General features: G+C 44.4%; 1 protein-coding gene across 2 annotated transcripts in view; it reads left to right on the top strand.

Annotated features, from left to right (window-relative positions):
• The window catches only part of RNF213 (ring finger protein 213), a 143,431-nt gene that overhangs the window by 18,805 nt on the left and 108,080 nt on the right, over positions 1 to 16,546 (top strand). The window contains exons 2-5 of one of the 2 annotated variants that reach the window (XM_016194823.2): positions 488 to 633; positions 5,134 to 5,265; positions 15,692 to 16,180; positions 16,380 to 16,484. In XM_016194823.2, coding sequence (XP_016050309.2) covers positions 488 to 633; positions 5,134 to 5,265; positions 15,692 to 16,180; positions 16,380 to 16,484 — 872 coding nt within the window. The remainder of the gene's footprint in view (positions 1 to 487; positions 634 to 5,133; positions 5,266 to 15,691; positions 16,181 to 16,379; positions 16,485 to 16,546) is intronic. The other variant, XM_016194821.2, reaches the window with a different exon arrangement.

Genomic DNA, 16,546 nt, shown 5'->3' with positions numbered 1-16,546 from the left:
CTGTCTTCCCCGCCCCTCTCCATTTCTCTTTGTCCTATCTAACATTGAAGACATCAATAACAACAACAATAACTCCAACAACAATAAAAAATCAACAAGGGCAACAAAAGGGAAAATAAAATAAATATAAGAAAAGTTAAAGAAAAATGAGTACAGGACGAGAGAGACAGAGACCAGAGCACTACTCAGTTCTGGCTTAAAGGAGGTCCCAAGGATTGAACTTGAGGCCTCTGAAACCTCAGGTTTGCAAACTAGTATGTGATGGGTGGATTGAAGGCACAGGAGTAGGAGGGATGGTCTGTTTGAGCAGCCTTTGTGATCTCTCTGATGGGTGGGAGTGGGAGAGCCAGTCTCTGTGAGGGTTGGTGGCCCCGCTGCTAGGAAGGCCTGTCTGTTGGTCCTGCACCCAGAAGGTTCTAGATCTTTTTATCACAGTTGTTTGCTGAGCCCAGAGACTGACTTTGTGTGTTCTGCCTTTGCTGTGAAGGCCATGGCCCCCAGCTGCCGTCAGCCCCGCAGGAGGAGATGAAGAGTGAACAAGAGTTGAAGGAGGAAGGTGGTACTTTTGCTTCCCTGTCATCAAATGACTGGCAAGAAATCCCAGAAGAATCTGGCTCCTGGAGCCTCCAGACAGTGAGTAGCTGGGCCAGGGACTGGCTCCAACCTGTCCTCTCAGAAGCTGTTTCTTGCTGTGTCTCTCTTGGAGTTCTCATGGAGTTTTCTGAGGACAGCCTCGCTGCACAGCTAGCTTATGGATCCACTGGGCAGTGTTGACTTCTCTGTGGTGTCTGGAGTCCTGTCTTTCTGGGGTCCAGTGGCCTGGCTGCAGTGGACACTTGCGTCTCTTACATGTGCATGTGGCTCTGCTCTGGCCTCTGCATGGAGGGTGCGTCCTGAGGTGCCTTGTAGTGTCTAGGATGGAGGCTACTTGTGAGGCAAGCTGCCTCTCTCTTGGCTCCTTAAGGCAAGGTCCTCAGAGTCCTTGCTGGGGCAGGTGCAGGCTCAGGGAAGTGGGGAGGGCAGGCTCTTTGGTTCAGGGTCTACTTGATGGGAGCCTGAGTGCTGTGTTCACCTGACTGGCAGCTGCTTTTCCTCTAGCTTTCACTCATTCCTTATAGAGTTAGGTCACTGCAAAGAGATGACAAGCTGTAGTGTGTGTGTGTATGTGTGTGTGTGTGTGTGTAGCTGTGTGTTTTCTTTTTAAATAATTGTATTATTATTATTATTATTATTATTATTATTATTTTTACCAGAGCTCTGCTCAGCTCTGGCTTATAGTGTTGTGGGGGATTAAATTTGGGACTTGAGAGCCTCAGGAATGAAAGTCTTTGCATAACCATTATACCCCCACCCGAATATTGCATTATATATCTATCTGTTTATTTATTTATATATATTTTTTATTTATTTACTTTTTTGTAAATACAATAGTTTGTGCATGCATAACATTCCCCAGTTTCCCATTTAACAATACAACCCCCACTATGTCATTTATCATCCTTCATGGACCTGTATTCTCCCCACCCACCCACCCCAGAGTCTTTTACTTTGGTGCACTATCTGTTTATTTTTTTACCAGAGGACTGCTTAGCTCTGGTTTCTGGTGGTGCTGGGGATTGAACCTGGGACTTCAGAGCCTCAGGCATGAGAGTCTCTTTGCATAACCATCATTTTTTCTACCCCAGATACATTTCGTTTTATTTTGTTTACCAGAACACTGCCCAGCTTTGGTTTATGGTGGTCCTGGGGATTGAACCCGGGAATTTGGAGCCTCAGTCAGGAGTCTTTTTGCATAACCATTATGCTATCTTACTCACCCTTATTTATTTTGAATGAAATAGAGAAACAGAGAGAAAGAAGAGGTGGAGGAGGGGAGAGAGAGGGAGACAGAGAGATACCAAACCACTGCTCAACTCTGCCTTGTTATGGTGCTGAGGATTGAACCTGGGACTTTGGAACTTCAGTCATGAAAGTGTTGCAGACTATTATGCTGTCTCCCCCACCATGTGTGTGTGTAGAGGGGTTGAGGAATCATAGTCAAATACTTGAGGGAATTTTTAGAAGATTTCAGGGTCTAACCTAGCTTACAGGTGTGTGACTGATCTCAGAGACAATGAACACAATTCAGATTGAGTAGTTGCAAAGGTGCAGGGGCTGGGAGATGGCTCACCAGTTAGAGCACCTGGTTTTCCACACATATGGACCTGGATTTGACCCCCTGGAATCATATAGGGGCTCCATGCATAGCAGTGTGTGGGGGGGCTTTACAAATGGAGTAGTGCTAAAAAATATATATAGTTCTTGGAGGCCAGATGTTGGCACACCTGGTTAAACACTCACATTATAGTCGCAAGGACTCAGGTTCAAACCCTTGGTCCCCACCTGCAGGGGGAGAGCTTCACGATCAGTGAAGCAGGGCTGTAGGTATTTCTCTGTCTCTCTCCCTCTATATTTTCCCTTCCCCTCTCAATTTCTCTGTCTCTATCCAATAATAAATAAACATATATTTAAAAAAACAAATGGAATAGTGCTGTGATGTCTCTTCTCTATCTCTCTGTCTGTATCTCAAATTCTTTTATAAAGTTAAATAAGTCCCCCAGGAGCTGTGGAAGTACCCATGCACAAAGTTCTGGCATCAAAAACAAAAAGCAACAAAAGTACAATTTTTTTTTCTCTTTACATGTCTACCACACTAACAACCTTAAATTGGTCAGGTTGTACATTTGTAAATACATATTTATTCTAAACAATTTGGATTTATTTATCTATTTTTTTTGGGTTTATGTTGGAGAAACCACAGCACTGCTCCCTCAGAGCTGCCTGGTGCTGTCCATGTGCTCATGTGACAGCTTGAGGCCCCAGGAAATGGTGGACAAGGGAACTAACTCACTCCCACAGCCTGTTCCTGCAGAGAAACACTCCCCAAACAGGAGCAAAATTCAAAGAATGATATTTTTTGTGGGGTGGGGGTGGGGAGGTGTGTGTCCCTGAACCCTGAAAGCTTTGGAAGTTTTGAAGGCAAAGAAACAAGTCTGCTTCCTGCAGAGGAAAGTCCCAGGGCGGCTGACAGTGGACATGCTGGAATCCTGGGATGAGATGCTTGAAGAGAGCCTCCTTTTATCGTTCTTTTTGTTTCGTTTTGCCTCCAGGGCTATTGCTAGGGCTTGGTGCCTGCACTATGAATCCACTGCTCTTGTGACCATTTTTATTTGTATTTATTTATTTATTTTTTGGATAGGACAGACAGAAATAGAGAGGGGGAGAGCAAGACACCTGCAGCCCAGTTTCACTGCTTGTGAAGTGACCCCCCTGCAGGTTGGAAGCCAGGGGCTCAAACCAGAATCATTGTGTGGTTCCTCGTGCTTCATACTATCTGCACTTAAGCCAGTGGCTGACCCCTTCAATCTTTTTTGTATTTTTAAGATTTTATTTTAGGGGCCAGGTGGTGGTGCACTTGGTTGAGAGCACAGGTGTGCAAGGTGTGCAAGGGCCCAGGTTCAAGACCCTGGTCCCCACCTGCGGGGGGAAACCTTTGTGAGTGGTAAAGCAATGATGCAGGTGTCTCTCTGTCTCTCTCCTTCTCTGTCTCCCCATTCCTCTTGATTTCTGGATGTCTCCATCCAATAAACAAATAAAGATCTTTTTTAAAGATCATATTTTATAGGGACATGGCGGTGGCACACCCAGTTGAGCGCACATGTCACAGTGCACACGGACCTGGTTTAAAGCCCCAGGCTTCACAATGACCCTGGGTCCATGCTCCCAGAGGGATAGAGAATGGGAAAGCTACTGGGGAGGGGGTGGGATATGGAGATTGGGTGGTGGGAATTGTGTGGAATTGTACCCCTCCTACCCTATGGTTTTGTTAATTAATCCTTTCTTAAATAAAAAAATAATAAATTTAAAGCCCCAGGCTTCTACCTGCAAGGGGAAAGCTTCGTAAGTGGTGAAGCAGGGCTGCAGGTGTCTCTCTCTTCTTTCCTGGTTTCTCTGTCTCTTTAGAATAAATAAAAATATTTTATTTTATAGGGCTTGTCAGTGGCACTCCTGGTTGAGTGCACATGCCACCATGCACAAGGACCTGGGTTTAAGCCCCACTCCCCACCTGCAAGGGTGAAGCTTCACACATGGCGAAGCAGTGCTGCAGGTGTCTCGCTCCATCTCCATCTCCCCCTCCTCTTTCAGTTTCTTTCTGTCCTATCAAATAAAATTTAAAAATATATTTTATTTTTCTTTTATCATTTTATGGAGGGCAGTTAAAGAAAAAATTTACTATTTTTTTATAACAGGATAGAGAGGAAATATGAAGAGAGATAGAGAGGAGAACCAGAACATCTCTGGCACATAGAATACTGGGGATTGAACTAAGGACCTCATGTTCCCTCATCTAATACCCCTACTCACCACACCACCTCCTGGGCCCCTTATCCTTTGGGGAAGGAGACGCTGAAAGGGATCTATGTGAGGAATCTCTAACAAGGCTCTTGAATGCTCAGCTGTCCTCAGGGTGTGGGGCATAAGAGTCACCAGAAGGTTGAGACTGTCTGTTGTAGCTGATGACATGTTTGGAATAGATGGAGGTGGTGACCAACCCCTTTACTCCCTTCTGAGAGGACTCAGCCACCCCTAGGATGACTTCCTGTGTGCTGTTCTCTCACCTTGAGCTCCGCCTAGTCTATCTTTTTGGCTAACCATCATCACTGGGGCTCTGCATTTGTGGCCCTTTCATGCTTATTAACTGCGTGCTTTTGCTGGTTCTTGCTTTCTCTGGAGGAGCTACTCAAGACCTTCTTCTTGGGAAAGTTTGGAAGGTGTTGGTGAGGAGGGAAAGGAGGAGATAAGAGGAGACAGAGGGGGAGGGACGGCAACATTTGAGGAAGCAAGGTGAGGTGGGTTGAAGGCCTCCACTGGCCTGAGTTCCTGATGTTGGGTGATGGAAGCTGGCCCAGGCTGAGCTTGAGCTCTGGCCTGTCCCTCCCCCAGGGCAGGAGTCTCTGGACAGAACTGCTTTTCCATTCCTCCCCATCACCGGCTGGCCATGGCTGTCCAGGTGCTATGAGAGAAGGCAGTCTTGTTGGGCCTGAGCTTGGGGGTTATCAGAACCTTGGGGTCTGAGGAGTCATGTTTCAACAGGAAAGCGCCTCAGAATTTTCTGTAGGAATTGCCCAGCCTTCTGATGAACTGGAGGTGTCTAGTTTCCCTCCCAGCAAAAGAAGAAAAGAGGCCGAGGCCCCAGCTGACGTGTCCTCCACATACCCTGAGCAGGTAGCTGGCTGCCTGGTCACTGCCAGGCCCTGCTTGTGAGACACCTCCTGGGTGCTGGGGGGTTGGGTCAGTGCCCCATGGCCTACCCCCTGCTCTCTCATTCATCACTTGGTTTCCTGTGAAATGGTCTCCTATGGGCTACAGGGGGCCAGGCCACTGCACATTCTGGAAGTCGTGCAAGATTGTTCATATGGGGAAGAGCAGGGGGTCAGGCTCCCCCACAAAGGGTGGGACCAGGCTGGGGTTTCTCCAGCCTCTTCTGGTTTTGGGGAGGTGTCCCCAGAATATAAGGGAAAGAGATGCCCGAGGGAGGTGAGAGGGAAAGTGAAAAGTTTAGTATCATGAAGATGTCAGTTCCAGGGAAAACTTGGTTGAACATACACATTACAGTGTGCGAGGATCTGGGTTCAAGCCCCCAAACACCCATCTCCAGGGGGAAAGCTTCATGAGCCATGAAGCAGGGCTGCAGGTCCCTCCCCTCTGTTCTCCTTCCCTCTCAATTTCTCTGTCCTAAATAAATAAATAAATGTTAGAAAGATTTATTTAAAGATGTCAGGGTTATCCTTTCAACTAACCACCTGATGTGTAAAAGTCAAAGAACACCCAAGTTTTTAAAAAATATTTATTTATTTATTTCCTTTTGTTGCCCTTGTTTTTATTGTTGTAGTTATTATTGTTGTTATTAATGTCGTTGTTGTTGGGTAGGACAGAGAGAAATGGAGAGAGGAGGGGAAGACAGAGACGGGGAGAGAAAGATAGACACCTGCAGACCTGCTTCACCGCCTGTGAAGTGACTCCCCTGCAGAAGGGGAGCCAGGGGCTCCAACAGGGATCCTTCTGCCGGTTCCCCACTGCAGATGGGGACCCCGGGTTTGAGGCCCAGAAGCTCAAGTGTGGTGATATTTGCACTTTCCTGGGTGTGCCAGCACTCAGCTCCCACAGAGGACTTGGTGTTTACTCTTTGGTGTTGGCAAGTAATTTTAAGTCTGTCTGAAATTTTGGTTGGTGAGAAGACTTATATAAAGTGAAGAAAAGGCATTGAGGACTTATCCGCAGAATGTATCATCAACTATAGCTTACTGTGCTCTGCCATTCTTTTTAAAAACTGGGTAACAAAAAGGAATAAATAAATAAATATTTTTAAAAATGGGTTGTCATCAATTGAATATTGGTCTAAAGCTCAGTCTCAGTACCATCACAGTCAGAGCTGAGCATTGCTCTAGACACTGTCTTTCTGATGACAGAAATATATCATTTTGTGGGGCTGGGTGTTGGTGTACCTGCTTAAGCACACATGTTACTATGCACAAGGGCCCGGACTCAGGCCCCCACTCCCAGTTCATGAGTTGGGGAGCAGGTCTGCAGGTGCCTCTTTCTCCCTCTCTATCTTTCCCCCTCTCAATTTCTCTTGTCCTATCCAAAAAAAAAAAAGGGAAAAATGGCTGCTGGGAGTGGTGGATATATATGCTGGCACTGAGTCCCAGCAATAATCCTAATGGCAGGAAAAAACAAAAAAACAAAAAAACAAAATAAAACATTTACTAGTGTTCACTTTGTGTTATTTGGTGCACCACTATTTGGTACATATATAGTTACATCTCCTGGAAGGTTTTGAAACTGCTTTTAAGACACATAATAGTGGGAGTCGGGTGGTAGCGCAGCAGGTTAAGCGCAGGTGGCACAAAGTGCAAGGACCTGTTGAAGGATCATGGTTTGAGACCCTGGCTCCCTGGCTCCCCACCTGCAGGAGAGTTGCTTCACAAGTGGTGAAGCAGGTCTTCAGGTATCTATCTTTGTCCCCTCCTCTCTGTCTCCCCCTCCTCTCTCTATTTCTCTCTGTTGTATCCAACAACAATGATAACAATAATCACAACAATAAAACAACAATGGCAACAAAAGGGACTAAATAAATGTTAAAAAAAACTATTAAAAAATCACAATAGCAAGGGAAGAAGAGAAATTACAAGAGAAAAAAGTCTAAGAGCTGTCACAGGATCTAAACACAGACACCACCTTATGGTAAGCTAAGCCTGGTAGCTAGAGGCGTGTGTGTGTGTGTGTGTGTGTGTGTGTGTGTGTGTGTGTGTGTGTGTGTGTGTGTGTGTGTAAGGGAGGAGCTTGATGGGCTTGCCGAGCCATTTGTTAAATGAAACAATGTGCAAAATGGGCCTCTGTCTTCAAGGAGGAGAAAGTGACCCAATGAATGTGGGCAGTGCCAGGGACAAGGAAACAGTGATAGTGGGGGTATTGCTCCCTGAAACAGGTGCCCCCCATACCCTCTGTGCAATGTCTGAAGCCAACGGTTGAGCTAAGGGGGTGTCCAGCTGAAGAAGGAAGTCAAGAGGCAGGACGCCACAGCCAGGGAGAACATGTTTGTCCAGGTATTTAATTCCTGATGTGACTGTGTGTGGCACCAGAGCAGGGGCTGCAGGATTAGGGAGACAAGAGAACAAGCACTCCCAGGAAGCTTCAGAGCACCCCACCTCTTCTCAAGCTCTGGTTCTGACCCCCAAGTTGGGAGTTCTTACCAGTGAACAGGGAACTTAGGCTGGAGGCATAATGGCTGGCAGAGGTGTGGGAAGAAGCCACGCAGAGTCCCATGGACTCAGTGCCAACTCTCCCTTCCTGACTGTCATGTGCTGTGTGGCCACAGCTACAGACCAACTCAAAGATCGAGCAGTGAAGCTGCCTCTCCCCCCATGTGGATGGAGGCTGCAGCCACAGGATGTTGTAGTGCATGCTGCCTGCCAAGTGCAACAGCAGTCTGTCTACATAAACAAAATACCCACCTTAAATTAGATTTATTTTTATTTTTTAAACAAGAAAAAAGCAAAAATTTAATCACTTAAATTTTTTCTTCTGTGTAACTGCTTAGCATTTTTTTATCGATTTAATTATTAACAAGTTCATTGAATACTCCCAGAGGAATAAAGAATAGGAAAGCTCTCAGGGGAAGGGATGGGATATGGAGTTCTGGTGGTAGGAATTGTGTGGAGTTGTAGGAATTGTGTGGAGCTATCCTATGGTTTTTGTCAGTGTTTCCTTTTTATAAATAAAAATTAAAAAAAAAAGAGTGGTACAATTGCACACAGTTCCCACCACCAGAGTTCTGTATCACATCCCCTCCATTGGAAACTTTCCTATTCTTTATGCCTCTGGGAGTATGGACCCAGGATGATTATGGGTTGCAGAAGGTAGAAGGTCTGGCTCTGTAAGTGCATCTCCTCTGGACATGGGCGCTGGCAGGTTGATCTATACTTCCAGTCTTCCCTAGTGGGGTAGAACTCTGGAGAGGTGGGCACATTGGTGAGGTTGTCTGCCCAAGGAAGTTGGGGTCATGGTAGTATCTGCAACTTGGTGGCTGAGAAGCATTAAGATATAAAGCAGAACAAATTGTTTAATAATCAGGAACCCAAAGGTAAGATTAGAGCCGATGGGATTTGGGTTCTCCATTTTGGAAAAAATTGGGAAGTTTATTTTAGTTATATTCCAAGAGGCTCATGACTACTAATTCTTTAATGACCCTGACAACTAACATTCAGGTAGGCTAAAGGTATTGTCTGGGGAGATGGTGTCAGAGTTGGGAATGAGACTAGAAAGATGAACAGGGAAGAGAGTAGTTCCCAAATATGGGGAAAGTATATAAATACCACTAACTGTAAACCCCATTGATCTGATCTGGGGCTCATATTCAGCACAGGAGCCTGTGTAACTTCTGCATCCCTGTATGTTTGAGCTCACATTCTATGGTCATAGCTAGGAACATTCTGGGCTGCACTCATTACACCACCTCAACATTTTTCACTTTGTACAGTGTCCAGGCACCAGGCCTGGAATACCAAACCCTTCAGCTCCATTACTCTGGTCATTAAACTCTTGTCTGATGTATAGCATGTAAAGATCTTCTCCCATTCTGTGAGGGGCCTTTTGGTTTGGGTAGTGATTTCTTTTGCTATGCGGAAGCTTCTTAATTTGATGTAGTCCCATAGGTTTATACTTGCCTTAGTCTTCTTTGTAATTGGATTCGTTTTATTGAAGATGTCTTTAAAATATATGCAGAATCTATAAACTATTGCAAAAATATATACCTGAAAGCAGAAGTACACTAGAGTTTGCAGTGAGTACCTCTCTAACACTTCCTCTCCACTATTCCAAGCTTTGGGTCCATGATTGCTCAACAATTTGTTTGGCTTCGTATGTTAACTCTCTTTTCAGTCACCAGGTTCCAGATGCCATCAGGATGCTGGCCAGGCTTCCCTGGATTGAAGACCCCACCAATGTGTCCTGGAGCTCAGCTTCCCCAGAGACACACCCTACTGGGGAAAGAGAGAGGCAGACTGGGAGTATGGACCGACCAGTCAACGCCCATGTTCAGCGGGGAAGCAATTACAGAAGCCAGACCTTCTACCTTCTGCAACCCACAATGACCCTGGGTCCATGCTCCCAGAGGGATGGAGAATGGGAAAGCTATCAGGGGAGGGGGTGAGATATGGAGATTGGGTGGTGGGAATTGTGTGGAGTTGTACCCCTCCTACCCTATGGTATTGTTAATTAATCCTTTCTTAAATAATAATAATAAAAAAATATATATATATGCAGAAAAGAGTTCTGCCAATATTTTCCTCTAAGTATCTGATAGTTTCCGGTCTAATACCCAAGTCCTTGATCCACTTGGAATTTACTTTTGTGTTTGGTGAAATGTAGTGGTTCAGTTTCATTCTTCTGCATGTTTCAACCCATTGTTTCCAACACCATTTGTTGAAGAGACTCTGATTTCCCCATTTAATAGTCTGGGCCCCTTTGTCAAAGATTAGATGTCTATAGGTGTGGGGGCTCACTTCTGGGCTCTCAGTTCTATTCCACTGGTCAGCGTGTCTGTTCATGTTCCAGTACCAAGCAGTTTTGATTGCAGTGGCCCTATAATACAATTTGAGATCTGGGAGTGGATGCCTCCAATTCTCAAGTTTTTCTCAAGATTGTTTTGGCAATTCTAGGTCTTTTCTGGTTCCAGATAAACATTTGTAGCATTTGTTCTATTCTCCTAAAGAATGTGCTTGGGATCTTGATGGGGATAGCATTAAATTTGTATATGGTTCTGGGTAGTATATTCATTTTTATGATGTTAATTCTTCCAACCCATGAACATGGAATATCTTTCCACTTCTTTGTGTCTTTTTCAATTTTCTTGAGTAGTGACTCATAATTTTCAGTATACAATTCTTTCACTTCTTTGGTTAGATTTACTCCTAGATATTTTATTGTTTTTGTTGCTATAGTAAAAGGAATTGATTTCTGGATTTCAATTTCTTCTAACTTAGTGTTTGCATAGAGGAATGCCACTGACTTTTGAATGTTAATTTTATAGCCTGACACCTTACTGTATTGCCTGATGATTTTGCTGGATTCTTTAGGTTTTTCTGTGTATACTCTCATGTCATCTGCAAATAGGGAGAGTCTGACTTCTCTTTCAATCTGTATCCCTTTAATTCCTTGCTCCTGCCTGATAGCTATGGCAAGAACTTCCAACACTATGTTGAATAGTAATGGTGATAGTGGGCAGCCCTGTCTAGTACCTGATCTGAGGGGAAATGCTTCCAGTTTTTCACCATTGAGTATGATGTTGGCTGTAGGTTTGCTATATAGAGACTCCACTATCTTCAGGAATTTTCCATCTATTCCTATTTTTTGTAGTGTTTTGATCATAAAGGGATGTTGTATTTTGTCAAAGGCTTTCTCTGCATCTATTGATATGACCATGTGGTTTTTGGTCTTGCTTTTGTTGATGTGGTGGATCACATTGATTGATTTACGTATATTAAGCCAACCTTGCATGCCTGGGATAAACCCCACTTGGTCATGATGAACAATCTTTTTGATATACTGCTGTATCCGGTTGGCTAGAATTTTGTTCAATATTTTCGCATCTATGTTCATTAGAGATATATTGGTCTGTAGTTTTCTTTTTTGGTTGTGTCCCTGTCTGCTTTTGGTATCATAGAAGCTGGCAGGGAGTATTGCAGTGTCTTCAACCTTCTGGAAGACTTTTAAAAGTAGAGGTCCGGAAGACTTTTAAAAGTAGAGGTATTAGTTCTTCTTGGAAGGTTTTGTAGAATTCATTTGTAAAACCATCTGGTCCAGGACTTTTATTTTTGGGGAGATGTTTGATAACTGTTTCAATTTCATTAGCTGTGATGGGCCTGTTCATGTTATCCACTTCGTCTTGACTTAGTTTTGGAAGTTGGTAGGTATCTAGGAAATCGTCCATTTCTTCCAGGTTCTCTAGCTTGGTGGCATATAGTTGTTCATAGAAGCCTCACATGATATGTTGAATTTCTGCAGTGTCTGTTGTGCTATCTCCTCTTTCATTTAGTATCCAATTTATTTGGGTCTTCTCCCTTTTTTGTTTTGTGAGTCTGGCTAAAGGTTAGTCGATTTTGTTCACTCTTTCGAAGAACCAACATTTGGTTTCGTTGATCTTTTGTATCTTATTTCTGCCCTAACTTTAGTGATTTCTGTCCTTCTGGTTGCTTTAGGGTTCCTTTGTTGTTCTTCTTCTAGGTCTTTAAGATGTGCAATCAGGCTGTTTATTTGTGCTTTTTCTTGTTTCCTAATGTGTGCTTGTATAGCAATGACCTTCCCTCTCAGTACTGCCTTAGCTGTGTCCGAAATATTTTGATAAGCTTGTGACTTCATTTTCATTGAACTCTTGAAACATTTTGATTTCTTCCTTGATTTCCTCTTTGACCCAGAAGTTGTTAAGTAGTGTACTGTTGAGCTTCCACATTTTGAGACTATTACTAATCTTTTTTTTTTTAATATTTATTTTATTTATTCCCTTTTGTTGCCCTTGTTGTTTTATTGTTGTAGTTATTATTGTTGTTGTCGTTGTTGGATAGGACAGAGAGAAATGGAGAGAGGAGGGGAAGACAGAGAGGAGGAGAGAAAGATAGACACCTGCAGACCTGCTTCACTGCTTGTGAAGCGACTCCCCTGCAGGTGGGGAGCCGGGGTTCGAACCGGGATCCTTATGCCGGTCCTTGTGCTTTGCGCCACCTGAGCTTAACCCACTGCGCTACAGCCCGACTCCCGAGACTATTACTAATCTTTTGTTGATTGTTAAGTGTTAGTTTAATTCCGCTGTGGTCTGAGAAGATGCTTGAGATGATTTCAATGCTCTTGAATTTGCTGATGCTGTCTTTGTGGCCTAACATATGGTCTATCCTTGAGAATGACCCATGTGGATTTGAGTAAAATGTGTATTCCAGTTTCTTGGGATGAATGACTCTGAAAATGTCCAATAGTTCTAGTTTATCTATCTCTTCATTTAGCTCTCTTATGTCTTTATTGATTTTCTGCCTGGATGATCTGTCAAGTTGAGAGAGTGGCGTGTTGAAGTCCCCTACTATGACTGTGTTGCTGTTAGTATATTGCTGTAGCTCTTTCAGTAGACGTTTGATGTATTGAGATGGCTTCTCACTGGGTGCATAGATGTTAATAATTGTTAAGTCCTCTTGATTGACTGATCCTCTGAGCATTAAGTAGTGTGCATTCCTATCTTCTTTAATCTTATCTATTTTAAAGTCTGTTGTTTCAGATATGAGAATAGCTGTTTCTGCCCTTTTTTGTGGGCCATTGGCTTATATGATAGTTTTCCATCCTTTCACGTTAAGTCTGTGTTTGTCTTGTTGAGTTAGGTGGGTTTCCTGTAGACAGCATATTGTTGGGTTGTATTTTCTGATCCATCTTACTACTCTGTGTCTTTTAATAGGTGAATTCAGGCCATTGACATTTGTTGATATCAAAGATTGAAGATATTTTAACGCCATTCTTGTAGAGTTTTAGAGTGTTCTGATATATGTCCTATTTATGGTGGTCTGACTGTTTATAGGAGACCTTTCAGAACTTCTTTCAGGGCAGGCTTGGTGATAGTTGATTTCTTCAAGTGTTGCTTGTCTGAGAAGGTTTTGATGCCTCCATCTAGTCTGAATTACAGTCTAGCAGGATATAGTATTCTTGGTTGAAAGACTTTCTCATTGAGCACTCAATAGATATCATAGATATCTTTCCATTCTCTTCTGGCCTGTAGTGTTTGTGTAGAGAAGTCTGCTGCTGATCTTATGGGTTTTCCACTGTAGGTGACTCTTTGTTTTTCTTTTGCAGCCTTCAGGTTCCTTTCTTCATCCTTATTTCTTTCCATTCTAAATATGATGTCTTGGTGTCTTTAAGTCTGGGTTAATTCTGTTTGGGACCCTCTGGGCTTCTTGAATCTTTATGTCTTTGATGTTGTCTAGACTAGAGAAGTTTTCAGCTATTATGGCCTGAAGAATGCCTTCTTCCTCTCCCTCTCTTTCTTCCTCTGGTAAGCCAATAATGCATATATTGTTTCTTTTGAAGTCATCCCATAGGTCTCTGTTGTTGTTTTCAGCATCTCTTAATCTCTTTTTGAGATCTCTTACTTCTTTTTTAGTTGTCTCTAATTCGTCCTTGATCTTGCTAATTCTGTCTTCAGCCTCATTGATTCTATTCTCTCTGCCCTCTACTGTTTTCTGGAGTTCATCTATTTTGTTACCCTATTCTGATAACTGTTTTAGCTTGTTCAGCTAGTTGTGTTCTTAGATCAGTTATTTCAGCTTTCAGCTCTCTAATAACCTTGAAGTAGTTAGTGTTTTCTTCCAGAGTCTCGTTTGTTGTTCCTGTATTTCTGATTACAATTCTTTCAAACTCTTTACTCACTCCTGTGATTATTTCCTTAGCTAGTGTTTGGATGTTGAACTCATTATTTTGTGCTTCACCCTTTGGGGGGCTTTTAGCTGGATTCTTGTCCTGGTTCATTTCTGCAATATTTCTTCTTGTTGATTTAACCATTTTATATATTATGTTATGAATTCCATCTCTGAGTACTTTTCAAATTACTGATCACTATTACCTGGATTGACTTGTGTCTAAGTAAGGTAATTAAAGGGTTCACAGTGGTGGAAGTTAACAGTTGTTTCAATAGTATTTTAACCCCTGAGTTGGAGCTCAGTGGTTAAAAGCCTCTTTTTTTTTTTTCTTTTTCTTCCCTGTAGGCTATGGGAGACTGAGGGCTTTTAAACTACAAGTAGGCTTCTTAGCTTAATCACTGACTCCTGACCAAAAGATAAAGTAGGGTGTGGCAGAGATAGTCCAGTGGTTATGCAAAGAGACTTTCACAGCCCCACCGCTATGCCACCGAGGTATAGCTCTTCTCCTGAGTTTCCTGGTTAGATCTCTGTCCTCTGGTGTCCCTCCCTGCTGCTGCTCCAGATTCTGAGGGCAGTAGCAATGGAGACTCAGAGTTGCACTTGGTGAGTCTCTGGGGAGTCCTCTTCTCCCTTCAGCTGTCCCCTTGTTGGTGGAACAGACTGGAGGTGGTGTCTCAACTGATAAACTGCAGGACTGTTACCAGCCACTTAATCTCTCCCTAGGCTCCTCTCTGTCCATGAGCCACATGTGCTTGCACTCACCAGTGATTTGGTGGGTTCCTGTAGGCGTTCTAGTCCTGTCTTGTTTCGGGTCCCAGGTGGTCTCCTTTGGTATTCCTAGTTGATCTGGGAGAGGAGAAGAGAAGAGAGAAGGAGATCTGCTGCTGCTCGTAGCCCCGCCTCCGGAAACTCTCCTGTTTCTTTCTTTCTTTCTTTCTTTCTTTCTTTCTTTCTTTCTTTCTTTCTTTCTTTCTTTCTTTCTTTTACCTCCAGGGTTATTGCTGGGTCTCAGTGTCTGCACTACAAATCCACTATTCCTGGAGGCTATTTTTTTTCTTTTTTGCCCTTCTTGTTTATCGTTGTTATTGCTGTCATCGTTGGATAGGACAGAGAGAAATGGAGAGAGGAGGGGAAGACAGAGAGGAGGAGAAAAAGATAGACACTTTCAGACCTACTTCACTGCTTGTGAAGTGAACCCCCCCCCTGCATGTGGGGAGCTGGGGACTCAACTGGGATCCTTATGCCGGTCCTTGTGCTTAGCGCTATATACACTTAACCTGCTACACTACCACCTAGCCCCCTATTTTTATTTTCTAGAGCATTGCTTGCCTCTGTCTCATAGTGGTGTGGAAAATTGAACCTGAGACCAGGGAGCCTCTGGCATGACAGCATGTTTGTATAGTCATTATGCTATCTTCCCCACCCTAGCCCCTGCCTTATTTTGCTGGGCCTGTGGAACAGCTTACCTGGATAGTGTGCTGCTTTGTCATGGGTGTAACCCAGGTTTGAGCTCAGGTCCCACAGCATTGAAAGAAGCTCTTTCATTCTCTCTCTCTCTTTCTCCCAAAAAAGAAGAAGAAAGAATATGGCAGGTGGCTGATCAAGCTGAGCCTGACAAGCTTGAGAAACTGAAAGGAGCCCAGGGGAAACTGCAAATTTTATCAGCATCAAGACATAAGATGTGTGTTTCTCTTTCTCTCTAGAGTAAAAAGAAGAGGAGGAAAATGAAGAAGCAGAAGAATTCTACCTCCACTGCTGGGGAGCCAGACTCCCTGTCCCCATCCTTGTCCCTGTCTCTGCCCCCCTCCACCCCTTGCCACCCAAGTTCTCCCACTGGCCAGGACTCCAGCCCTGCCCAGCTGCTGGGTGGGCTCAGCCCACCCCCAGGTACTGACACCAGCCCCCTGCAGGGAGGTAACACTGCTGGGAAGACTGGGGACAGCCCTCTGCAGTGCCAGCCCATAACAGGCCAGCCTCAGGGAAGCTTGACACCCCAGGACCAGACCCCAGGAGAAGGCCTCCCTGAAGGGAAGGAGCAAAACAGCACCCACCCTGGCAAAGGCAGGGCTGTTCCTGCTGAGGGGGCTGGTGCAGTCACCTCTGCCCAGGAGCCTGAGTCCAACAGAGACAGATACACACACACAACAGAAGCACAGACCCCAGGGCAGCCCACCAAGAGACCTAGCCAAGGGGTAAGTTGGAAGGCTTGGCACCAAGCCCTCACTGTGTGTCCTTCTGCCTTTTCCTCTCAGTTTGGGGAAGCATCCTGGGAACCTGCTCCCTGGGAGAGGGCTGTGGACGGCTGTCCCTGGGCAGGTGGCAGATGGGACCCTTCCACCATGTGATGAAAGGTTGTCTGTGCCCTGATGTCTGGGATCTCTACTCTTGCAGACCAGCGAGGCTGCAGGAAAAGGGTCCAAGAAAGGTGAAAAAAGCAAGACTGAGAAAGCAAAGCAGACACTTGCACAGGATGCTCATCTGCAGGAGTGGGGACAGGTAGTGTGACAGCTTTCCAGTGGCCTGGCTGTGGGGTGTTCCTGACCCAGCCCTGCAGTGAG

Source organism: Erinaceus europaeus, chromosome 14 (assembly GCF_950295315.1).
Source record: "Erinaceus europaeus chromosome 14, mEriEur2.1, whole genome shotgun sequence".
Lineage (NCBI taxonomy): Eukaryota > Metazoa > Chordata > Mammalia > Eulipotyphla > Erinaceidae > Erinaceus > Erinaceus europaeus.
The sequence above is the reverse complement of the archived record's forward strand: the minus strand, read 5'-3'. Positions and strand labels throughout refer to the sequence as shown.